This window comes from Schistocerca gregaria, chromosome 3 (genome assembly GCF_023897955.1).
Source record: "Schistocerca gregaria isolate iqSchGreg1 chromosome 3, iqSchGreg1.2, whole genome shotgun sequence".
Lineage (NCBI taxonomy): Eukaryota > Metazoa > Arthropoda > Insecta > Orthoptera > Acrididae > Schistocerca > Schistocerca gregaria.
Genome location: NC_064922.1, coordinates 311,882,979 through 311,910,340, shown reverse-complemented (window position 1 = coordinate 311,910,340; position 27,362 = coordinate 311,882,979). Strand labels below are relative to the sequence as shown.

The 27,362-nt window shown below is 41.8% G+C and overlaps 1 protein-coding gene across 1 annotated transcript in view; it reads right to left on the bottom strand.

The window, feature by feature from the left end:
- The window catches only part of LOC126354215 (bifunctional coenzyme A synthase), a 124,840-nt gene that overhangs the window by 39,990 nt on the left and 57,488 nt on the right, over positions 1-27,362 (bottom strand). The window contains exon 4 of the mRNA XM_050003682.1: positions 1,985-2,239. Coding sequence (XP_049859639.1) covers positions 1,985-2,239 — 255 coding nt within the window. The remainder of the gene's footprint in view (positions 1-1,984; positions 2,240-27,362) is intronic.

The window sequence follows — 27,362 nt, the reverse complement described above, 5'->3', positions numbered from 1 at the left end:
TTTAACCCATGGGAGAATGTCAAAGAGACTCTGAAGAACTCAACTGGCACTCTGTTGAAGATAAACGTAAACTATCGTAAGAACATCTACTAACCCAAAGTTTCAAGAACCAGCTTTAAATAATGAAATTAGGAACATACTACAAAACCTATGTATTACTCTCATAGGAGTTGTGAGGACAAGATTAGACAAATTACAGCATCCACAGAGGCATTGAAACAATAATTCTTCCCACACCCCATATTTGAATGGAATGAGAAGAAACCCTACTGACTGGTACATTGGATGTACCCTCTGCCATGCACTTCATGGTGGTTTGCAGAGTATAGGTGTATATGTTGAAGCCAGAATTATGTAGTATGTAGTATGTAAATAGAATTATGTAGTATAATCTTCTTAAGTCTCAGTGCTTGTGCTGCTAATGTTGTCTAGACTGAATAACCTACTTTTGGTAATGTCTGCGCTACTTCTAGCCTGTGACGGGATTGATTTATTATTATTATTATTATTATTACTGTTATTTTATTATTTTGAAGAAGTCCGTCTGCATGCGTGGGTTAACAGCAAATGTTGCCAAGGGTTTTATCACAATTACCACCACAAATGATACTTAATTTACAGCTTAAAAACTTTCAGCTGTATCATGGAAAATTAACTGTTTATCTTTGGAATAGAGGGATATTTTACAAATAATTGATATGACCATTGGTTGGTCCTGATTGGCCTGTCTGTGCCAGAATGCAGAACTTCACATCTGTCTCTTTCGGTAATGAAGCAAAACAAAATCTGTTGCAACTTAACATGGAACTGAACCTCTGCTGCTTTACATAGATAGTCTAAAGACGGATGATTCAGTTACAGTGATTATCACAAAAAAGTTCCCTGTTAAGGATCTATGTACTGTATCTATAACAGTGTATTTATTCGTAGAAAAGCTTTTGAATTTTCTTGGAATGGGTCTAGAATACAGATAAAACCATTTCTGTGTAATGGTTCAAGTAATAATTCTTCTTCCATTTGTTCTCAATGAAACCCAGAAAAATGGCATGTCGCTTTTTCATTTGTGTCAGTGCTGTACTGGACTTTGACTTTAGCGACGATTTTTCACTGTCAGTATTTTAACAGACAAGCGGTCATAAGACTTGAGTACTATGTTAAAAGGGCAAAAGAGATGGGTTATATATCATGCAGCAGAGGTAAAACTGTAACATATGTATTTGTTCAGGGGCGTAGTGTAACTCTAGGTCCTCCAGGGCCAGAATTGCAACAAATGTCGTTCCCATTGCAAGTACTCATTTCACTGATGGAGGAGAGTGGATGGATAGGGGTGGGGGTTGGGGATGTAGCTGCTGCTTTCAGCGTGGTATTAATAGTACTAGCTACTCGAAGGTGTTTGAATTTATCAGTATGTAGCTTACTCCAGATGCTGTCTTGATATTTACTTGCTTTTTGCAAAAGGTGTGGTGTAGTTGAGGGAAGGGCTGTGGGAAAAGAAGAGAGATTGCAACATGAGAAAAGAAGAAATGCTGCAATGGCTTGGGGCTACATAATCTCTGCTCATGAGGGCGCAACAGAGTTATGGGGGCCTTGGGCAGTTACCACTACAAGTGTGATACACTGATACACCTTTAATAAGGGTAAACATAAAGGAGAGGTATTTATTCAATTAAACTGCCACTTTGTCAGATTTAACATGAACACATTTTATTGCAGTTTAAAACACCTCAACTGCAAACTATCACTCAGATAGTGCCTCTTCGCCAGATTTATCATGAACTAGCAAAATACACACTTTTACTGACCTCTTCGTCAAATTTATCATGAACTAGCAAAACACATGTTTCACTGTGGTTGAGAACACATCAACAGCAAACTATCACTTGGATAGAACAGGACCGCTATATGTGTGAAACTACATTTGTGAATGATTTAATGACCTTAATGTTATGTACTAAATTAATAATATAATGCTAAATTTAAATACCTTGTCATTAAACACAATAGAACCCACAGCTTTTCGATCCACTTCACCTTGACTGTCTAGAATACCATCTCCAAACAACTGTCTCATTCCATCGTAGCAAGGTCCACCTTTACAATATAGCTCATGTGCTAGTTTATCACATACAATTACACCTGCTCCAAGTTTCTCTAGCCTTCCTGCTACTGATGATTTTCCACTAGCAATATTGCCAGTGAGTCCAATAATGTATGGGTGATTTGGTATGAGTGGATTTGGCTAAAAAAATAAAATAAATAAATAAATAAAAATAGATACTGTCATAAAACAATATTCATTTGGCAGATACTTGTGAAGAGTTATGCATGTTAATACCAACAAGAAACCCTAAACACAAGATACAGACTTAACTAGACATTCAAAGATGTTAATATTTATAAACACAAATGAAAAGATGTGGACTATTTTAAGTATAGATGGCAGGGCTGAAGAAGAAGAAGAAGAAGAAGAAGAGAGAGAGAGAGAGAGAGAGAGAGAGAGAGAGAGAGAGAGAGAGAGAGATAATGTTAAGGTTATTGACATGAAGGGAGGATATCGCTGAAGACTTCGCTGGGGTTATATTTGCAGGGAGAGGCTTTTAGCCCCATCACTAGAGCACAGAATTAGAACTAGAGGCATTACTAGAGTACATGAAAAAATCTGCTCAATAACTGTCCTGTTATATTTAATGGAGTTTTCCCAGTGGATAGAAGATTTCATCATCTTCCTGGCGTGCACTCAGGACAAAATTATTTCTTCTTTTGACATTTCAGCTGACGACTGTGCAACTGTTTGGAGGTGAGTTGGCTGCTGAATCTCAAATTCTGTAGATTTTCCAATCTCTGGACATATAAAACCATATCCTTCCTCAAGAGGTATCTGATGTGTTTCTTGAAGTTTTCCAAGCAAACAGAATGTCCCATTATATTTTAAGCTTCCATTTGAGACAAACTTATTTCTTCTTGAGTTTGGACAAGATACAAAATCTGAGATTCAGTAACTGGCTCACCTTGAAGATGGCTGCACAGTTATCAACCAAACTACTGGTAGAACAAATAATTCTGTCCTAGATGTACACCCACAAGGTGGAATATACTGTCTCACTGTCTGCAGGTATGTAAGATACGGTAAGTATTTGGGATCAGCCCCCCCCCCCCCCCCCCCAACTCTAGTTTGCCAAGACAGTACACTCAGTACGTATATGTGCTACACAGCAACTATAAAAGCACCAGATTCATACAGGGCTGGATCCCACTGTGGGGAGCCGGACTTGGGTATCACGGGGATGTCAACCTCGTCCCGTCTCCACAGATCGGTCTGCCGCTGTGGTTGCACCGGTTGCTGCCCGCAGTGGGGCTGAGCCCTCACCTGTGGTTGATTGGGAGGTCGTTCCAAAGCGTGGCAGGCAATGAAAGACGTCCCCGGAGGCTGATCAGAAAGCCTCCCCAGTGCATCTGACAAACAGGTTTCAGGTACTGTTTCTGGCTGAGCCAGATGCAGCTGCCTGCCCTGTTACAGAGGATGATTCTCAGCCTTCAAGGTCCGGGCAATCGCAGAGGGTGGGCTTATTGGTAGTTGGGAGCACCAATGTTAGGCGCGTTATGGGGCCCCTTAGGGATATGGCGGCTAAGGAGGGGGAAGAAATCCAGTGTGCACTCCGTGTGCATTCCAGGTGGAGTCATTCCTGATGTGGAAAGGGTCCTTCCGGATGCCATGAATAGCACAGTGTGCAGCCAGCTGCAGGTGGTGGCACATGTCGGCACTAATGATGTGTGTCGCTTTGGATCTGAGGAAATTCTCTCTAGATTCCAGCGGCTATCTGATTTGGTGAAGGCTGCCGGTCTTGCTTACGAGATGAAGGCAGAGCTCACCATCTGCAGCATCGTTGACAGAACCAACTGCGGACCTTTGGTGCAGAGCCGGGTGGAGGGTCTGAATCAGAGGCTCAGACGGTTTTGCGACCGTATTGGCTGCAGATTCCTTGACTTGCGCCATAGGGTGGGGTTTCGGGTTCCGCTGAATAGGTCAGGAGTTCACTACACTCAGCTGGCGGCTACACGGGTAGCGGAGGCTGTGTGGCGTGGACTGGGCGGTTTTTTAGGTTAGAAGGCCTCGGGAAAGTGCGGGATGGGCTGCAATGTCAAAGGGTGCTTGGCAATTACAGGACGTGCTTGGATCAAGGAACAGTCGGAATTATAGTTGTAAATTGTTGTAGTTGCGCTGGAAAAGTCCCTGAGCTTCAAGCGCTAATAGAAAGCACAGAAGCTGATATCGTTATAGGTACAGAAAGCTGGCTAAAGCCTGAAATAAGTTCTGCAGAAATTTTTACGAAGTCTCAGACGGTGTTCAGGAAAGATAGATTAGGCAGAATTGGTGGTGGAGTGTTGGTGTCTGTCAGTAGTGGTTTATCTTGTAGTGAAGTCGAAGTAGATACTCCGTGCGAATTGGTGTGGGTGGAGGTTATACTTAACAGCAGAATTAAGTTAATAATTGGCTCCTTCTACCGACCCCCAGATTCCGATGATACAGTTGCGGAACAGTTTAGAGAAAATTTGAGTCTCGTAACAAATAAATACCCCACTCATATGGTTATAGTTGGTGGGGACTTCAACCTACCCTCGGTATGTTGGCAAAAATACTTGTTCAAAACCGGTGGTAGGCAGAAAATGTCTTCCGAGATTGTCCTAAATGCTTTCTCCGAAAATTATTTCGAGCAGTTAGTCCACGAACCCACGCGAATTGTAAATGGTTGCGAAAACACACTTGACCTCTTAGCCACAAACAATCCAGAGCTGATAGAGAGTATCATCACTGATACAGGGATTAGTGATCACAAGGTCATTGTAGCTAGGCTCAATACCATTTCTTCCAAATCCATCAGAAACAAACGCAAAATAATTTTATTTAAAAAAAGCGGATAAAGTGCCACTAGAAGCCTTCCTAAGAGACAATCTCCATTCTTTCCGAACTGACTATGCAAATGTAGATGAGATGTGTCTCAAATTCAAAGATATAGTAGCAACAGCAGTTGAGAGATTCATACCTCAAATTGGTAAGAGATGGAACTGATCCCCCCATGATACACAAAACAGGTCCGAACGCTGTTGCAGAGGCAAAGGAAAAAGCATGCGAAGTTCAGAAGAACGTAAAATCCCGAAGATTGGCTAAAGTTTACAGACGCACGAAATTTGGCACGGACTTCAATGCGAGATGCCTTTAATATGTTTCACAACGAAACATTGTCTCGAAATTGGGTAGAAAATCTGAAGAAATTCTCATTTTATGTAAAAGTACAGAAATGGCAAGACGCAGTCAATACCTTCGCTGTGCAGTGCTGATGGTACTGTTACCGACAACTGTGCCGCTAAAGCGGAGTTATTGAACGCAGTTTTCCAAAATTCTTTCCCCAGGGAAGACGAATGGAATATTCCAGAATTTGAAACACGAACAGCTGCTAGCATGAGTTTCTAACAAGGGAACCTCCCCATCGCACCCCGCTCACATTTAGTTATAAGTTGGCACAGTGGATAGGCCTTGAAAAACTCAACACAGATTAATCGAGGAAACAGGAAGAAGTTGTGTGGAACTAGTATATACAAACTGAGTAGTCCATGCGCAAGATAGACAACATCAAGGATAATATAAACTCAGGAGTGCCATGGTCCTGTGGTTAGCATGAGCAGCTGCGGAACGAGAGGTCCTGGGTTCAAGTCTTCCCTCAAGTGAAAAGTTTACTTTCTTTATTTTCGGAAAGTTATGATCCGTCCGTTCGTTCATTGACGTCTCTGTTCACTGTAATAAGTTTAGTGTCTGTGTTTTGCGACCGCACTGCAAAACCGTGCGATGAGTAGATGAAAGTCCATGCCTCTCCAATGGGACCTTGAGCGCAAGGTCATAGGTCAATCGATTCCTCCACAGGAAAACACATCTGATATATTCTATGCGACACTGGTGACAGCATGTGCGTCACATGACAGGAATATGTTGTCGACCCACCTAACTTGTACACTTGGCGAATGAGTAGAAAGATTCTTCTACCTTGCTTGATTTAGGTTTTCTTTTGGATGTGATAAGCACTCACAAAAAAGTGATGAAAACATAAGAGTTTTTCACATAAACTAAAAATAAAAAATGAACTTTTCACTCGAGGGAAGACTTGAACCCCTCGTTCCTCAAGCTGCTCACGCTAACCACGGGTCCACGGCGCTCCTGAGCTCAGACTACCCTACATGTTACATATCTCGCACATGGACTACTCAGTTTGTATATTTGCTTATTTTTTCATAGTTCCACACAGCTTCTTCCTGTTTTCTCGAGTGATCTGTGTTCAGTTTTTCAAGGCTTATCCACGGTGCCAACTTATAATTAAATCTGAGGGGGGTGTGATGGGGAGGTTCCCTTGTTAGAAGTAGATACCTTAGGGGTTGCGAAGCAACTCAAATCGCTTGATACGGGCAAGTCTTCGGGTCCAGATTGTATACCGATTAGGTCCCTTTCAGATTACGCTGATACAATAGCTCCCTACTTAGCAATCATATACAATCGCTCGCTCACCGATAGATCTGTACCTACAGATTGGAAAATTGCGCAGGTCGCACCAGTGTTCAAGAAGGGTAGTAGGAGTAATCCATTTAACTACAGACCTATATCATTGACGTCGGTTTGCAGTAGGGTTTTGGAGCATATACTGTATTCAAACATTATGAATCACCTCGAAGGGAACGATCTATTGACACGTAATCAGCATGGCTTCAGAAAACATCGCTCTTGTGCAACGCAGCTAGCTCTTTATTCTCACGAAGTAATAGCCGATATCGGCAGGGGATCTCACCTTGATTCCGTATTTCTACATTTCAGAAAAGCTTTTGACACCGTTCCTCGCAAGCGACTTCTAATCAAGTTGCGGGCCTATGGGGTGTCGTCTCAGTTGTGCAACTGGATTCGTGATTTCCTGTCAGGAAGGTCGCAGTTCGTAAAAATAGACGGCAAATCATCGAATAAAAATGAAGTGATATCAGATGTTCCCCAGGGAAGCGTCCTGGGACCTCTGCTGTTTCTGATCTATATAAATGACCTGGGTGACAATCTGAGCAGTTCTCTTAGGTTGTTCGCATATGATGCTGTAATTTACCGTCTAGTAAGGTCATCTGAAGACCAGTATCAGTTGCAAAGCGATTTAGAAAAGATTGCTGTATGGTGTGGCAGGTGGCAGTTGACGCTAAATAACAAAAAGTGTGAGGTGATCCACATGAGTTCCAAAAGAAATCCGTTGGAATTCAATTGCTCGATAAATAGTACAATTCTCAAGGCTGTCAATTCAACTAAGTACCTGGGTGTAAAAATTACGAACAACTTCAGTTGGAGAGACCACATAGATAATATTGTGGGAAGGCGAGCCAAAGGTTGCGTTTCATTGGCAGGACACTTAGAAGATGCAACAAGTCCACTACAGAGACAGCTTACACTACACTCGTTCTTCCTCTGTTAGAATATTGCTGCACGGTGTGGGATCCTTACCAGGTGGGATTGACGGAGGACATCGAAAGGGTGCAAAAAAGGGCAGCTCGTTTTGTATTTTCGTGTAATAGGGGAGAGAGTGTGGCAGATATGATACGCGAATTGGAGTGGAAGTCATTAAAGCAAAGACTTTTTCGTCACGGCGAGATCTATTTGCGAAATTTCAGTCAGCAACTTTCTCTTCCGAATGCAAAAATAATTTGTTGAGCCCAACCTACATAGGTAGGAATGATCATCAAAATAAAATAAGAGAAATCAGAGCTCGAACAGAAAGGTTTAGGTGTTCGTTTTTCCTGCGCGCTGTTCGGGAGTGGAATGGTAGGGAGATAGTATGATTGTGGTTCGATGAACCCTCTGCCAAGCACTTAAATGTGAATTGCAGAGTAATCATGTAGATGGTAACAGTGTCATATAGTGCAGCCAGGAAATGTGGAATGTTTGTTATCTAAGTGTTCTGTGGCAACAGTGGTTGACAGTTCATTACATTGCAACACAACAGGAAGTTACAGCTTTCTTGAGTGTTTCACATACTTGGCAAAGCCTATTATTATGTTAGCAGTGAAAATACTTCATGAATTTAAACTAAAGATTATTGTTCAGGTTTGTCAGAAAGAAACTGGTAGCAAACCTTGGTCATTATTCTGGAGCCGTCCATGCAAGGAATTAAAAACTGGTGCATTCACAGACAGAGAAAAAGTTACTTGAAAACAGTAGTCTTCTTTGGTTTTGGAATCAGATCAAGGTGCATCTGGGGAGAAATTATCCATCAAGACAAATCTCAAAAAGAAAGGAACTTTTGCAGTCCAGCAGAGGAAACTGAATATGGGTTCTCAGTACTTACAGTTACATCACAGTTAGCTTTGGGATGGTTCTTAAGGAGCCTCCACTGTTAGTCAACAAATAAAACAGTAATTCAGACAGTTAGGCTTTCAAGTGATATTTACTGTGTAACTGATGACACTGAACTTACCATATGGGAACATGCCTTTTGAAATGTACTGCTGGCGAGGCCAATACAAAATGCACCACCTGTCCTCAATACCACTACATGCAGTGGGGTCAAGCAGACCACATACTGCGAGCGATGTTCCTGAGTTATTTTCATCATTGTTTTTACAAGAGAAGAGAGACACCAGGTGACACAAGCAATCACTATACAAAGCCACACACAATCTTTGCTCATTCAACAACAGAAGGGACATCAGCAGAGGAGGAAATATACATGCGCAGAGCATCATAGAAGAGAAAGCAGCTGTAGATTGGTGTGCCCAGCATTTTTTTGAGTACACATCACAATGGCAGACGGGCGTGTGCTGACAATATGCTCACCAATGGCACCTTGTGCTTTTATCTGGTATGAATAAGCACGAGGGACCAGTGTGTAATGCCTACAAACTGTGTACAGTGAAGAGGTCATGTCTCATCATACGGTTGGTCGCTAGTATTGCATGTTTAGAGAAGGAAGACAGAGGGCAAAGGATGAAGATCAAATGGGTGTCCCTCCACATCCATGAATGAAAACAACACTGCTAGGGTACAGGACATGGAGTTAGCGGACAGGTCCATAATGGTTTCAGGACACCCAGTTTTACCAGAGTGGTTTCTTTAAACTGATTGCACGTTATAATAAATGTTGCAACAACGGCAATGACTGTTAAAAATTAGTACTAAGAGTATAGTTCATGATGTTGTGGCGTATTTGTTTTTGGAAATAAAGTTTTCATTTGAAAAACAATTGTGACACTAACTTTCAGGATATCCCTTGTAACAATACTGATGATCCATATGCAACATGTACATAGTATATGTGGGAGAGAATTGGGACTTCTGAAAGGTCTATGTAATAACTCACCGAGTGGGGCCACCCTGGAACCAAAGAATTTTAAATTTTACCATACCACTGTCATCCAATTACTGCAAATGCGGCATGCATGACAGCTTTTTATTTAACAGTAGGCTTAAGAAGCTGAATTAGGCAACCACTTTAAGCAACTGATTACTGAAGTAGACCTCAGTATAAAGATATAGTCCTGAGACTTCAGAAGTCAACAACATAGGTTTCTGAAGGGAAACTACTCTCCAAAATCCAATCTTGTCCCTTCCAGATGGCTCCCTGAAGTTGGTGTTAAGTACCATCCATTGATGTTGCATGATGGTGTGGATGAGTCATCTCCATTTAATGACTGTGAAACTGTACGTGGATTGGTTGGTTAGATTAAAAGAGGGGAAAAGGGGCCAAACTACAAGGTCATCAGTCTCTTGTTCCGAATAAAACAATGCTACAAGTGTGAGAATAGAACAAACGAAACTGACAACTCAAAACGGAATGAAAGGAAAAATGACAAGAACGACGAAGGGTAACAAACATGTAATTGGGCAAAAGGGGACAAGAAAATGCAAGAAATTGGATGAAGAAATTAAAACAACAAAGCAGATTACCATGGCTGGCTGATCATGAGACTAAAAAGAAGAAGCCAGTCACTTTCCAACACATTAAAACCTACACCCTAAAAGCACTAGGGTGGAGGACACAGAGGGACAAAGGACATGCACTAAAACTTAGATCAAATGATAAAACCCACCCTCACGAATAAAACGTAAAACTAAATCAGCCGATGAGGCATTGTTAAAGAAAGTTTAGTGGCAATCAGTCCAGTAACCCAAGATTTCGTCGCTGGGCAGTCAATGTGGCACAGTGCACAAGAATATGAGCCACTGTCAACCTGGTGCCGCACCAACACTCAGGAAGGTCTTCACAGCGCAGGAGGTAACCGTGGGTCGCCGAAGTGTGACCAATGCGGAGCTGGCAGAGGACAACTGATTTCCTGCGAGAGGCCCACATGTAAGACCTCCACACATTCGTAGTCTCCTTAATGACAAGCTGTTTGTTGTGTGTACTATTATGCCATTCCATCTCCCAAAGCCGAAAAACCCTATAGCGTAAGTCAGAATGCAGGTCAGGTTCAGAGATGCTCATCTCCAGAAGTGGTTTCCGCGAGCCTGTTTAGCCAGCCTGTCGACAAGTTTATTGCCTGTGATGCCGACGTGTCCTGAGGTCCACAAAAACACCACTGAATGATGGGACCGGTCCAGAGCATAGATGGACTCCTGGATGGACGCTACCAAGGAATGGTGAGGTTAGCATTGGTAGATACCTTGCAGGCTGCCCAAGGAGTCAGTACACAGAACAAACAATTCCCCAAGGCATGAACAGATATACTGAAGTGCACGAGAGATGGCCACCAGCTCTGCAGTGAATACATTAGAGACATTGGACAAGGAATGTTGTTCAAAATGCCTCTGTGGACGTAAGCGAAGCCACCATGACCATCGACCATGGAGCAATCTGTGTAAACCACTTAAGAACCCCAGAACATGCCAAGAATTGAGAGGAAGTGACACTGGAGAGTGGCAGGGTTAATAGAGTCTTTCAGGCAATGCAAAAGGGGTGTTACAGGTTTCACTGTGACGTGTAGTGAACTAGAGGACCTTCCTTTCCATCTGCCATTTGAGGGTGTGAAAAACTGGGGGATAGTTCGCTGACACAGAGGATTGAGCACAGTACTTGACTATTGCTTTTGTGTCAGTACATAGCACACCATTGGTGGTAACGTCAGGGACACCTGTTGGGGGTCTGGTGACTTACGGCACCCAAAGGTCGACCCGTACCTCTCCAAAAAGTCCTGTTTCCGTTGTTTTATAATTTAGCGTACACGGACACGGAGCCGCTTAAAGGCTATCAGATGCTCTAGGGAAGCATGCCACTTATGTCGCTGTAGAGCTCGCCGACGCTCTGTTATCTTCCTAGATAACAGAACGCAGCATGTCATTCTCAATGGAGAGAAGTCTTCCGAAGTATGAGTGATTTCAGGTGTGCCGCAGGGGAGTGTTATAGGACTGTTGCTATTCACAATATACATAAATGACCTGGTGGATGACATCGGAAGTTCACTGAGGCTTTTTGCAGATGATGCTGTGATGTATCGAGAGGTTGTAACAATGGAAAATTGTACTGAAATGCAGGAGGATCTGCAGCGAATTGACGCATGGTGCAGGGAATGGCAATTGAATCTCAGTGTAGACAAGTGTAATGTGCTGCAAATACATAGAAAGAAGGATCCCTTATCATTTAGCTACAATATAGCTGGTCAGCAACTGGAAGCAGTTAATTCCATAAATTATCTGGGAGTACGCATTAGGAGTGATTTAAATTGGAATGATCATATAAAGTTGATAGTCGATAAAGCAGATGCCAGACTGAGATTCATTGGCAGAATCCTAAGGAAATGCAATCCGAAAACAAAGGAAATAGATTACAGTAAGCTTGTTCGCCCACTGCTTGAATACTGTTCAGCAGTGTGGGATCCGTACCAGATAGGGTTGATAGAAGAGATAGAGAAGATCCAACGGAGAGCAGCACGCTTTGTTACAGGATCATTTAGTAATCGCGAAAGCGTTACGGAGATGATAGATAAACTCAAGTGGAAGACTCTGCAGGAGAGACGCTCAGTAGCTCGGTACGGGCTTTTGTTAGTTTCGAGAACATACCTTCACCGAAGAGTCAAGCAGTATATTGCTCCCTCCTAGGTATATCTCGCGAAGAGACCATGAGGATAAAATCAGAGAGATTAGAGCCCACACAGAAGCATACCGAGAATCCTTCTTTCAACGAACAATACGAGACTGGAATAGAAGGGAGAACCGATAGAGGTACTCAGGGTACCCTCCGCCACACACCGTCAGGTGGCTTGCGGAGTATGGATGTAGAAGTAGATGTAATTGACTCAACTACTTCCGGCGACCACCAAAGGATTGTCTTTCACCGGGGCGCCCTAAAGAGTGAGGTTTAGCATTTTCTGCTGCAGAAACAATTGTGGTAGTCGCCCGATCAACCATCAAATCGATTTTATCATGTGTGGGAAAGTCAACGGTGACATCTGAGGCAAAAGTTTCCCAGTCCACCTTGTTTAAAGCCCATCTGGGCAGGTGTTCATGGGCCTGACGCCGGGGCAGTGACAGGAAGATAGGGAAGTGGTCACTACCACACAGGTCCTCATGTGCTCTCCAGTGGATGGAGGGAAAAGTCCAGGGCTGCAAATTTATAAATCAATGGCCGAGTAACTACCATGAGCGACACTGAAATGTGTGGCGGCCCCAGTATTTAAGAGGCAGAGGTCAAACTGAGACAGTGAAGTTTTTTCACCTCTGCCTCGGCCAATAATCACAGTGTCATCCCACATGGGGTTATGGGAGTTAAAATCTCCCCAAAACTCCAAACTCCACCTGACTCTTTATTATTGTCACTAGGATTCCTGTAATATTCCTTATAGCCTTAGAGGGCAGGGGTTTGCATTGTCTGGAAACAGGTTTCCTGGAGGGCAATGCAGAAAGCAGGTGTAAAGCTTAACAGTAAACGTAGCTCAGCCAGGCAGTGGAAAAACCACCACAATTCCACTGGAGGATGACATCATTGTGAGACTGGGAAGGTATGGGACATTCAATGAGGCAGTTTACACCTCAGGGTCACCTGCTGCCACCGACTTTTTACCTGAGCAGTCTATATTCATTGTGTCTGAGGGTCCGGCAAGCTCCAAGTCCTCAGAGGATGCCAGAATCTCCACCCCATCCTCAGACGCAGAGGTTGTAGGTAGCGGTGGTGGGTGCTACTGTAAGTTCCTTGTTCTTGGAGGTCTTCTTTTTCGATTTCTGGTACTGTTCTTCGAGTTTCCCTGGCTGGAAGGACTTCACTGAATCAGTCCCCGTGACTGAGGACGAGAGTGAAGCCCTACGACTAGCAGCTTTTGGGCTCTTCAGCCACTGATGGGTGTCATCTTTCCCACTAGCAGGAACCTGGGAAGGGAGTGACTCACGGGATCTCTTCCTAGTGACAGGAGCTGAAGAAGACTTAAGTTCCTCTGGCTCAGAAGTGGAGACTGAAATCCCCGATGGTTGGGGAGTTGTCGCTCCTAAAGCAGATGGTGTGGCAGCAAAAGTAAGGGAACTGCCCCCACCATCAAGGTGTAGTCTCTCGGTTCTGAGAGGTGACAGGAATTTGAGGAACTGATGGGACGACAACTGTTCTCATAGCGGCGGCGTATGAGGTCATAGCCACAGGATGTAGGTACTCAAATGTCCTCTTAGCCTTGGTGTAGGTCAGTCAGTCCAGGGTCTTATATTCCATGACTTTCCTCTCTTTCTGTCAAAACCTGCAGTCTGGCGAGCAAGGGTTGATGCCACAGAGGTAGACCATCACTTTGACCTTCTCGAACAATGTGTCACCCTCGAAGGCCCAGGTGAAGGCAATAGTGGCAACCTGATTATCCCTTGGACCCCAATGAACGCGCCGGACAAAATGAACACCTCACCGCTCTAAATTGGTGCACAGCTCTTCGTCAGACTGCAAAAGAAGGTTCCTGTGGAATATAATACCCTGGACCATATTTAAGCTCCTATGAGGCATGATGGTGACAGAAACATCCTCAAACTTGACTGGTTAGAGGATGTTGTTTTCATCAAAACAGACCCAGAGCGTATTCTGGACAAGCTCTCCACCTCCCCAAACTTGTCCTCCAAATGCTCCACAAAAACTGAGGCTTCAGAGACATAAAGAATCCCCATCAACTCTTGTACATGCTCCAGGGTGACGAGCATCTACTTCTTGGCATATGTAGGCAGTGAAGCTTATTCATCCTGGTACCTACCAGAGTGAATAAGCTTCACTGCCATCCTTAGCCTGGTGTTCCTCCCATGGTGTGGCCTGGGAGGGAAATGACTTGGGGTCATACTACTTAGCATTAAAGTTAGACTTTATGAGCTTAGAGACTGCTGGCGGTGGGCCACCAGCAAGAGGTGACGTACTACACTTCATGGCATGTCATCCGTCTTGATGCCACCCACTCCAACCAGGGTTCTTTCTGATGGGCGCCACCCAGTCGCAGCAAAGGCCAGCTGGCAGGATTGATATTGCCGGGAGTCCCGATGCTCCAGGGTGACGGGCATCTACTCCTTGGCATACGTGGGGAGTTAACGGTGCAGCCATCAGCAGAGAAATCCCTGTTTAGTCAGGGGGCTACAACCAACAGGGTACATGGTGGCTCCACAACAACAGACTGGCTACTGTGCTGGATATGATGTGCAAAGAATTCCATGGTCCTCATTGGCACAGAAAATGACACTGCATAGTGGGTGGAAGAAAACGCACCCAGGAAGGTGTCTTCACTCAAGATATGGAGGATGAGCGGGACTGCAATGTGATGGCAAGGAAGTGGGCTAAAGATCTCAATGCACAATGGACACGATGCACCAGGTAAGACGCCCTTCCCCAATTGGCTCAGTCTTAGGGAAAATTTTGAGAAATGGAGGTCAAACTCTACATGGGACCATCGCATAAAGGACGAAACGTGATAGACTTCTTTTAGTCACCTCTTACGTCAGGCAGGAATACCTCGGGCCTAATCTAACCCCCCCGATCTGCAGGGGGGTGAAACTGTACATCCTACAGCTGATATGAGGGTGATGATCAGACTTGTGAAAAGGGTAATACTTGAGACTGATTCTTGGGGTGCTCTTTTTTTTGTACGTTGTTGCTGCTCCAATCTGAACATGAAAGAGCCAAGACAAATTTCAGGATAAAAGTTTATAGACAGGAAGCGGATCACCATACATAGAGCACACAGAGGACGCAGTACCACTGGATGACATCTTACTCTTACTGCAGATCAAGGATTGATGTTAGTATATGTTTGTGATAGAAGAAAGCATTTTGGCTTGTGGATTCCAATTGCACCAGGTGGTTGGTGGTGAAATTAAACTCTCAAAAGCCACTGCAATATTGGGAAATAAGCTCTTGAGATTTCCAGTACTAGAGCAATTTCACAATTTTTTCCACACAGTTAGTCCATCATGCTGAATACTATGGATTGCCTGGGATTATTGAGGAAAATTGATGGCTGCATGTATGATGGAGTCTTGGCAACACTTGTGAGGATGGTTGACATATCATTCCCAGCATTTCCCTCTTCTTGTTATTATTAGATAATGTGCCACTCTGTACAATTTTTTAAACGTAATCTAGCTGAGAAGAGAGATGATGCTTGCACCACTGAAGTAGTTTGTAGAAGTGTCCCAGAGATATCCTTTATCACATTATATTTTTGAGACTCTGGACTGGTGAACACTCTACTGCTTGGTAAATGGTGTGTGTGTGTGTGTGTGTGTGTGTGTGTGTGTGTGTGTGTGTAACAGGGGGGGGGGGGGGGGAGAATAATAATGGGATTAGAAAATGTTTACTGTTGATTCTTTTCTTCTGCTGAGATGTAGAAAGTGAAAGAATGGAATAAATTTTACTACTGTTCATGCACTACATGTGTGGTGTGTGGGTGGTACCAATGTTGGGTTAGTAGTGATTGAAGGTACTGAGATTTAGCCTTATACTACTTCTTGCAAAATTGTTTCGGTTCATAGGGTACTTTTCTGAATTAGTCTGAAGGGGACAAAATAAGAGCTTACCAATTCAGGTCCAACTGCCTGCAGTTCTTTCAGCCCATGACTGAAAGTTAGTTTTATTCTGAGAAGACATCAATGTTGACGTCTTTTCTTCACTGCATATGCCATAGGAGACTGACACTGCTGCTTGCACTGATGTGGTGGTATACACTTATTTTTGGGGTGGTGGGGCTAGGGGGCAGGGGGGGGGGGGGGGGTAGAAGATGTTCTGGATGCTAAGGGAGAAGGCATCTTTTCTCTCAGCCAAGTACTCTATTTTGTTGTGTGACTAGATGATGAAATCTCAACAACAAATTGATAGGTTGTGGCTCTTTCATATTCTTCCTCACTTTTTGATAGGACACAAAGCCAACTGTTTTATACTTTCAGTTCTTCTTCTCTTTCTTCACCATATGGCACATTGCCAACTGAGAAGATGCTTTCATGGGGAGTCTGTGCACACAGGAGGTCGTTCACCAAGCATTTAACTCTGTACAGCACTTAGACAGGTCCCATAAATGAACTCACTGGTGCAGCAGAAGGACCTACACCTCAATTTTAGATACTTAATGCACTGATGGACAAAAATTTGCAACACCAAATAATAATTCATGCACAGCAATCAAAGTTCGGGAGTACATTTGTCTGGGCACAATATTTAAGTGATTAACATTGCAAGATCACAGGTTAAGTGCAAGATAAGCTATTGCAAATGTGAAATGCTGGTGCATTAATAACTGATGTACCTGCAAGAATGTCAAATGTTGGGATGCAAATACGCGTACATTGTGATGCACAGGTACTAGGTGTCAGTTTGTGAGATGTAGTTCCTTGCCTGTTGAACTTGGTCAGTCAATACAGGGATAGTGCCGAAGGTGTCGTCCAATCACCACCCATATGTGCTTGATTGGAATTAGATCAGGTGATAGAGTAGTCCAAGGCAACATGTCTAAATCCATAGAGCATGTTAGGTTACAACAGTGGTACACGGACAAGGGTCATCCTGTTGGAAAACAGTCACTGGAATGCTGTTTGTGAATGGTACAACAACAGCTACTGCTGATACACGTCTGGGACATGTTTTATTAGATTCACCAGATCAATAACAACAACATAAATGGAAATCGTGCTTTACTTTAACCTCGTACAGTTTTGCGAGGGCTTCATATTAGCCAAGTTGCTAAATTTCAGGCAAAATCTTTTATCAGCCGTAACTCCATAACTAAACATTTGCGGACCTACGTTAATATGAACTTTTTTCATTAGTTTTACTTGCAGAAAAACATATTAAAATATTTGCATATCTTCATGAATCACCTTGTATATTGGGGAAGTGTTTTACTACATTTATCTTGGCCTGACCTCCTTCCCGTGGTAATGAAAATGCCTACCTACACTGAAAACTTTGGCACATTCCAATGGGAAGGCCATTTTAGCATGGTAACTGCCAGTGACACTTTTATACATTTCACTGCAGATCATCCACCCCAATGCCACTCATTCTGACCAAAAGGTCTCTCCATGGGCACCACCAGTACAACAAAAAATTTGATCGTATGCCATTTATTGGCCAGGATATCCCCTTCGGGGTTCGGCCGCCGCATTGCAAGTCTTTTAAGATGACGCCACTTCAGCGACTTGCGTATCAATGATGGATGAAAATAATGACGAAGGAGACAAAACATCCAGTCTCCCGCCAGAAATCGAACCCGGGCTCCTCGTGCGGTAGGCGGTACCGTTACCACTGTGCTACAGAGGCAGACACCAGCCACAGCAATGGCTATTTGGCTGACTATTAATATCTGTATGGTTGTTAATATATAGCATGAATAGCAAGGGTACAAGTCACTTCCCTGAGGTACACCTGAAGTTGCTTCTACATTTGTAAACGAATCACCATCTAACATGATAACAACGAAGAAATCCCCCATCCAGTCACGAATCTTCCTTGGTATTCCATATCTTCATACTTTCAATAATAAGTATGTGTAACACTGAATCAAATGCCTTTTTGTAAGTCAAGGAACAATGTATCTACTTTAAGTGCCGGATGTCAGTTTGTGGGACGAAGTTCCATGCCTGCTACACTTGGTTGGTCAACACAGGGGCAGTTAAAGCTGTTTCTAGGTAACACTGGAGTTATCATCTGATGATGTCCCATACATGCATTATTGGGGAGAGATCTGGTGACTGAGCAGGCCAAAGCAACATGTCAACACAATGTGGAGCATGTTGGGTTACGACAACAATATGTGGGTGAATGTTTCCTCCAGGAAAACACCCCGTGCAATGCTGTTCACAGCAGAACAGGTTGAATCACCAGACTTGTAAAAATTTGCAGTCAGGGCGTATGGGGTAACCACAAGTGCTCCTGCTGTCATACAAAATTGCATCCCACACTGTACCTCAAGGCGTAGGTAAAGAGTGTCTAAGCAGCAGACAGATTGGTTGCAGCCGCTCACCTGGCTGCCTCCTAACCAAAACGTGGCTATCACTGGCACCAATGCAGAACCAGCTTTAATCAAAAAACACAACAGATCTCCACTCTGCCCTCCAATGACCTCTCGCTAGCCACCATTGAAGTCGCAAACAGAGGTCATTTGGTGTCGGTGGAATGGACGCTACAGGTGAATCTGAGATGCCTTTGAAGTAATCAATTTGTAAAACTTCATTGTGTCACAATGGTGCCAACTGTTGCTTGAATTGCTGCTGCATATGGAGTATGATGTGCCAGATCCATATTCTGAACACGACAGTCTTCCCTCACAGTAGTGCCACCCAGCTATCTGGAACCTGGTCTTGTTGCAACCATACCTTCCTGTGACTACCACTGTCAGCAATCACATAGTAGCTACATTCCTGTTAAGTTTTTCTGCGATGTTGTGGAAAGAACACCCAGCTCCTCGTAGTCCTTTTACATGACCTTGTTCAAACCCAGTGAGCTGTTGATAATTGTGCATTTATCAGCTTAAAGGTATTCTTGTCTAAAATCAACTCACTACGTTCAATCTCACATGTAACTAATGCTCATGACCACTGCAGCACGTATTTAAAGCAAATTTGATTTGCATCCTCATAATGGCACTACTAGCAACACTCTTATACAACTGGTGTGAAATTTGAAGAGACATCGTCTTGCAGATGTAGAAACACACCTACCAACTTTCGTTTATCTCGCACATCCCTGTCTTGGTGTCACGTTTCTTTTTCTCGTCAATGAATGTTTAAATTCCTCCACCAAAAACTCAGTAATGTCAATTTCAGGTTTCAATCAACTTTCTGTACTTAAAAGCTTCGTGTGTGTGTGTGTGTGTGTGTGTGTGTGTGTGTGTGTGTGTGTGTGTGTGTGTGTGTGTGTGTGTTTAGGGGTGTTTGGAGGGAGGGGGGGGGGGGGGGGGGGGGAATTTTCTGGGTCTCCTACGCTATTTTTATCTAGACTGGATGGAGACTCGCCTACTCTCAAAAACTTTTATGTGCACCCTACACTACTGTGCAGTGCATACCCGAACCTATTTGGGATACCCTGAAGTTCTTGGCACTATGGCTGAAGTCTAGGAAAATGCAGTGTAGCTTGCCACAGAAATTTCGCAGTCTGTAGTTGCGGTCTTTCACATGACTCGGAACCATGGGGGTACAGAGATGGGGGAGAGTGAGGGTGATGGATGGGGTAATAGCACGATCAGTTCTGGCGACAATGCTGTAGTTAGTTTGTGAGCTTCACTGAAGCTCCACGAGCAAGGCAGGTATTCTCAGCCTTCTCTGTCAGTTGCTGAAATTATGCAGGTACAACCTCACATCCCAGCAGCAGGCACTTTTTCCCTACATGAGTCACAATTTCTAACTGGCTGCACACCATTCCCTCGATGGCTGCCACAATAACCTGTTCAGTATGTTGACTGAGGCCCCTGGGCATACAGACTGAGTGCACATCATGTCCTCTCCCAACCCTTGTTGCTACTTGCTGAAGGAGAACCCTTTCTCACCTCACATTTGAATTCCTTATATGAGACATGGTCCAATTCCCAACAGGTGAAGTGAGTCACAGGATCAGTTACAGTTTCAGTGGAAGATAGTGCCTCACACTTGTTGGTTAGGGGGGTAGGTGTAGCAAGCAGATTTCTCTCTGGTCCCTGCCACCACTGCAGAGCAGCCTAGACCTAGCATTAACATGTCACTCATGGATAAGTCAATGAGTACCGATGTATCACGAACTTCTTGCAAAGGAAACAGTACCCACATGAGAGGATAATACTCAGGACACTACTGGTATCTCTGGTACATGATTTTCAATAGCCCTCCAAAAACACCCATTTGCAGAAGCTTCCAGCCACTTGACACAACAACAGTCAGGAAGATTCCAGTTGCTTTCAAACAGCAACTGACTCATCCTGTGTCCGAGAACAGCAGAAACAGAGGGACTACATTGTACCTAGTGCAGTAATTTACAGAACAGTAAACAAACAATCACAAACTAAGCCTGCTGATTCATTCTTAATTGATGAACTTGATGTGCTTCAAGTAATACCAGTTACATTTAAGAACTGCAGTGATTAACAACCAAAAGAAGATATCTATTAGAAAACAGAACTTGGTATAAAATTAACTTCTTGAAAGAAGTAAGTTTCTTTCATCAGATGTCATTCACTTACACTTTATTTTGATTTAGTGTGCCCTGGCCATGTTGTGTAGCCACTTTCAAGTAAATTGTTTAATCTTAACCATATAGGTTATGAAAAACATGGCCGGACTTTAAAACTGTAGCAATGATATTTAGTATACTAGAAACAGTAGTACAGTGCCCACGAAAATGACTACCCCAAAACATATATAGTTAATGAGTTAAACACTTTTTATGGGAATGACTATACAACTGAAATATATATTATGCAAAACAAAATTACAAAGGATATAAGTAACAGCCAATGCATTACACCTATTTCGTTCAAAAAGTTTGGGGGCTGTTGGCTCTGGCAGATTTACTGTTTCTCTGGAGTGTTTTTAGGTTGTGATCACTAACAACAATGACACTATTAACTTACGATAAATGCAGACAATATAAACCCCGTTTACAGAGAAAACCAATGTGACACAAATGATAGTTATTTACAGTAACTGCAAATCACTAATGCCAATTTACTATGAAATAAATAATGCACAACACTTATGTTTTACAAAGATTCTAAAAAATATACTCTTAATCGCATAAATACGCACTGAGATACACAATAGAATTGTGGAATGATTACTTTTGAACATGGATACTGCTGCAAAAGGTTTCTAAACAGCACAAATTAAATTTACAGTTAACAATAAAGTTTGAGTTTTTTTTTTTTTTTTTTTTTTTTTCAAATGTTTGAAAATACAAACTATATCACTACACATAATAACACACTCATGGACAGGTTATGGGAAAAGACATTAACAGTAAAATATCAGAATCTAGAGTTTCGAATTGGAACTAACACATGCATTCTCAAACAAACAAACATTTAGAAGTTGGCTTATATATGCATATAAATGTGTGAAATGCATGGATTTTTTATTTATCTGAATTTGTGACACCTCCTTCACTGGCATGCCTGCAGCAACAGGTTATCACAGTCAAAACTGCAGAAACAGTGGAGCACCAACAAAGCAATTCCTTTAATTGCGAGTGAGAACAATGAAATTTAAAGTCAACTGCAAATCAGGTTAGCACAGAGTACTGGATAACTGAATAAAATATAAATTGAGAAATAAATGGGAGCAGGAAGCAGGAAACAAGCTCATAAAGTAACTAATGAAAACACTGTATTCTTATAATCCATTCATCGTAAGAATAAACCTGATGTAATCAAACACAAATGCGATGATTGGTTAGAAGCCATAGCACACGTGCAACAGTGTTGTTATGCTCTTGGAAGTAGCTCCTGCTTATGTAAGAGATATCTTATTACTAAGTTTCGTTAAATGAAACTAAGATATTCAAATGTATCAACAGCCATCGATGTTTTTCTTAATTGCACTTTAGCTACGTAGTTTTTATTTCAAAAATCGTGTACAGTCACAGCCTCTGCAGCGTTGCGTACTGATTGCAGTATGCAGTATGAAAATGGCTGAGGCTGCTTTTTGTTCAGTAGTGAAACACGCACGTGGAACATGGCTAAAAAGTGTCGACAAATAGGCTATTCTTAATGTGTTTCATAAATTTACGGAGATAATCGGCTTTGAAGTTTTCCCAGCACTGTATGTACTGCAGTTGATAAGTAAATACACACTGAACGTGTAGCATAGTCGATAACGTAAGTGATTATAAACCACATGTGGATATTTGTGCATTAGTTCAAATCTCCCCAGTATCACTTTTTTCCCTTCTCTCACTCAATTTGAAGTACCTACATCTTGTAATTATAAAACTCATCATTTTTTTATGAATACTGCACAGCATCTTGTTTTTAATTATATATTGGACGCGAAATTCCTGTTTTCGTTTCAAATACAAATTCTTAATTATCGATGTTTTATGAAAAATTGTTCACAAAAGTTGTTTAAATTAGGAAAATATAAAAATTTAATTTTTAAGGCAAAAATGAAAAACCAAATCCTCTATATTTGGACTGTCCATCATTTTATACCACAGGGGTAAATAAATAATGTAGAAACATGAAAACAATATTTTTCACAGCATCAAGCAGATCATACAAATGCTGCATTTTTACATTTGCTACTGTACCATTACAATATGAACCCAACAGAACTGATCGGGAGCCAAGCTGCAGGATTTGGCCCGAGAAGTAACTAGAAGTTAAGCTGCCAGACGTACTGGAACTAACGCACACAGCTTTTTCACACGTCACTGCCGAACGCTGGCGGGGTATAGAACGGCTCGTCATAAAAGAAGAGAAAACGCTGCACCTGGTTGGCTTTGTGGATTCTGTTGGTGATAGGCTTGTTGTCAACGTAGCAGGTGACACTTCCAGAACTAAAATGTATTTCTTGGATATGGATAAGGAAGGAGCTAAGAGATTATCAGATGACTAAGTAATACATTCAGTGGCTTCAATATTTAACTATACGGTGAAATCTTTCAATACTCTCTTACATTACACTCAGCTTATGCAGAAAAATTACCCTGGGGTTAAGTCAGGACTTGTTTTTAATTGCAACAGTATGTAAGCTAAAAATGATAATGTGTTGCAGTTTTCGTCTAGTTGTCTAAGAAGCGTATTGTGGGAGATTTGCAGTGTATTATTTCATTCTGTTTAAAAAATAAATGACATTCGAAGCTGTATTGCTCCTTTGCTCATCTCTTTTTGTGTGTGAGCTGCAGCTGGCCACGTCACTGCAGGCTAGCTGCACCAGCTGACCGGTCAGTGCTGTCCAAGTTAAATGTGCCGGTAAAACTGTTGTTCCGTATTTTTGCCATCAATGTGCATGTAATGCACAGCACAAAACGTACAGTACTGTAGACAGCTTGGCTGCAGTCCCATGTGAAACTGAAATCCAATGAGGTTACAGCAAACGCGGAAGAATACATAGTGCAGTGTTTACATCAGGTTTATTTGTATGATTAACAGATTATACACATTGTGGTCCACACAGAGTGAATTTGAGAATGGCTTTTAAAAATTATCCGGCAACTGAAATTACATTGCAAATTGTAATAAGACAGATAGATATTGCAAAGGAATAAGCCTTACTGCATGGTTCACTGGAGAGAGAAGTTCATGAAAAACAATGCACACTACCAGTGGAATACGCTAATTTCACAAAAGCCACATGCAGTATAAGAAAGAAGTGATTTGTACTTTAGGACGTTTATGGATCAACATGCCATTGACAACATTGTCATTAGAGGCAAAGGCACAAGTTCACTATGGGACTTAACATCTGAGGTCTTCAGTCCCCTAGACTCAGAACTACTTAAACCTAACTAACCTAAGGACATCACACACATCCATGCCCAAGGCAGGATTCAAACCTACAACCGTAGCAGCAGTGCTGTTCTGGACTCAAGTGCCAAGAACTGCTCAGTCACATCGGCTGGCAAAAGTTTGACTGAATGAAAGTTTGAAAAGATAGTGGACAATGTATGCGTCGATGTTTCCCAACATATGTTTAGTGAAAAACAGTTTCACTAAAATTTATCTCACAGTATTTAGAGTTTCTGCAACTATGGAAACTATTGGCAATTACCAAAATGGTAGCAGTATCACATCTTTCCCGTCCATATTTTATGGAGGAAGAGGTTGAGAAGAAAATCAGTATCACAGTTCTCCAGTTCTTTCACAGATTATGCGGGTGACAGGTTACAACACTGTGCTATTTTAATGAACTGTCATTCAAGGACCAAGTAGGAGAGAACAAATTTTTGCATACTTTTATCTTCTTTTTCAGTGTGAGGGAAAAGTAGTTTTTAAAGAAGTTGATGTAATCATTTCCTTCAGCAGGTTTTCACGAGTATATTTCTCTCTCATTTTAAACCATTCCTTGGACTAACAACTCCTCCTCCTCTTCCTCTTCCTCTTCCTCTTCAGTGCCAAAGTCAATGCCAGAACTGCCTTATCTGCATTTGTGGCCATTCTCAGTACCATCAAAACACTCATTAAAACAAACAGTGTCTGCTTCAAAGTGAGGTTAAAATGGCAAACTGTTTGGCTGTGGATTTGTCAAAAAACCTGTATATATACAGACAAGGGCAAATTTGACAACAAATTTGTTCACTTATGGGGAGGGGGGTTTAATAGATGGATTGCAAAACCCAGACAGAGCAAGGATTGGAAAGGTAATCAGCTGTATGTCTTTCAAGGGAACCAGTCCAGAAGTTACCTTAATCATTTAGGGAAATGATGGAATACGTAACTCAGATGGATGGCTGATCTGATCAGGGGTTTGAACTATGCTCCTATCAAGTGCAAGTATACGGCCTTAAGAATTGCACCACCTTGTTTGTGATTTGCAATACATTTTACTTAGAAATCATACTAAATCATCACATGGAAACGTTCAGTGTCAAGTTTAAAGCTTGTAGTGATGTGATTGGAAAGCCTTCATCTAATAGTTATAAACTGCAGAAGCCTGTTTACACAGATATTTGATGCAGCTATTTAGTCTTTCTCGGAAGTATAACAATCATTTTCCAAACTTTCAACGCTACCATGGAATCATCTGTCTATGGGCAAAATGTGTTTGTGGGCAGTATTCTGTCCTACGTGAAATCTATTCAGTTTACTGGAGTACTAGCCATTACTGGTGAAACTATTTATACACGAAGAAGTAAACACTGAAAATCTGAACTGAGTGTCCAGCAGCGAAAAGGGTACACATAAAATGACTGGTAAATGAGGACTCTTGGGGACTTCTCAAGCTGAATTTCTATTTGCTTATGATGATGTGTGGTTTCTGTCCACTGCTGCTCATCTGCAAGGTGCATAAGGCTCTTGTTGAATTTAGTAGTATTTGTTTTTATACGAAGTCACTGTTCCTTTATCAGCTGCACTAACAATATATCATGCATCATATACTATCAGCAGGTTTCACGCACTTTCAGGAGATGCCACAAAAGAAGAGTATATTAACACGTCACTGACAAGTATCACAACAATTAAATGAATCTACTCACACTACATGCACATATATATTAGGAATTTGCACAAAGTGTCCAACCTTCATGTGCATCTGGATGCAAATACATCAGCTACCTGCATTAAAAAAAGAAAGGTACAAGAACAGCAAATGTATGTACACACTAGCACGAAACTCAAATTGCCAATTTACTGCCAAACATACTTAATATATATTTACAAACAATGGAAAATCCAGGATAGAATCTAACAATATTAGAGAAGGGAAGTTGCTACTCACCATATAGCGGAGATGCTGAGTCATAGGCACAACAACACTGCAGTGTGGTTTCAGTTGCCTGAGACTGCAGACGTGTTTGCGAATTGCTATAACAATGTGAATCTTTTGTTGTGCCTACTTCGACTCAGCATCTCCGAAATATGGTGTGTAGCAACTTTCCTTCTCTAATATTAATACATACTTACAATTCACATATTTGTGTGAACACACACACAAAGTTGTAACGTTATATTTATAATCCTGAGACATATGCACACACTATGAGTACACATTTGTAATTGTTGATATTTTAGTCAAGGAAATGGTTATAAAAACATGCAGAAATGTCAATACCTGTTTTTCTTTTTGTAGTATCACTTTTAATATGGCCACTGTGGATGGAATAACTTGGTAATTGGTAATGTGTAGAGTACTGTCTAATTACTAAAGACAATAAAGGAATACTTACCTTTACTTAATATTGTTGTCCAGGTGATGGACTCCAGTGGTAAGGAATTACTTAAAACTTTTCACTTTGTTGCATCTTAATATTAGTGTTGTATACTTTTCATAAATCACTCTATTTCTATTTTAGACAGTTCTTTCAATGCTGCTGACCTCGCCCCCCCCCCTTTTCACAACAACTTTTTAAGCTCTCAAACTTCATCTATTTTTAACAATTGCTGATCTTTTCTGTTGAAATGAATTTAAGTCATAAAGCTGTCACCAATCCATCAGCTGTTTCAAATACTATAATATTGTACTAGACCTAATTGAAGCTGTTTACACCTCAATGTGTAAGAATACTACACAGTTATTTTATAAGTTCATTTCCTGCTCCCTGCCCTCATTTATTTCTCTATTCTTATTTTAAGTTCCTATTCAGTTATCCAGAACTCTGTACCAACCAGCATTGGAACTGTGCACGACATTGCATTGTTAGCCGCCCCAATTGTTTTCTTGGTGCACCACTATTTTCATAATTTTTACTGTGATAAACTGATGTTGAACTATTCATCTTTGGCATGCCACTGTAGGTGTCACAAATTCAGGTAAGTAAAAAATTCATGCACTCCACACATTTATTTACATCAAGCCAACTTCTGAGTGTGTGTGTGTGTGTGTGTGTGTGTGCCACCAGTTAGTTCCAATGTGAAATTCCAGATTTTAATATTTTACTGTTGATAATCTTTCACTGATTGTGTCAGTATTTGTTTGTCGTGATATGGTGTATATTTTTGAACTACTACTGAGCAGGTAAGCCTATGATTTCCTCTAATCTTACAAACTAACTTATCTACCTAGTTGTGGGAGGATCTCTCATTTGATATAGACTCTGAAGCATTGGCACGGAAATTGGATTGGAGAAAGGGACCAAACTATGTGGTCATCAGTCCTTCCGACCTTGGAATAACTAAAACTGATAAAATCTCACACTTTAAGAGGGAGCTACAATGGCCATAAAATTACAAATTATTGACAGAGAAGGAAGGAAGGAAGGAAGAAGACGCAAGAAGAGAGGAGGGAAAGAAAGTGACTA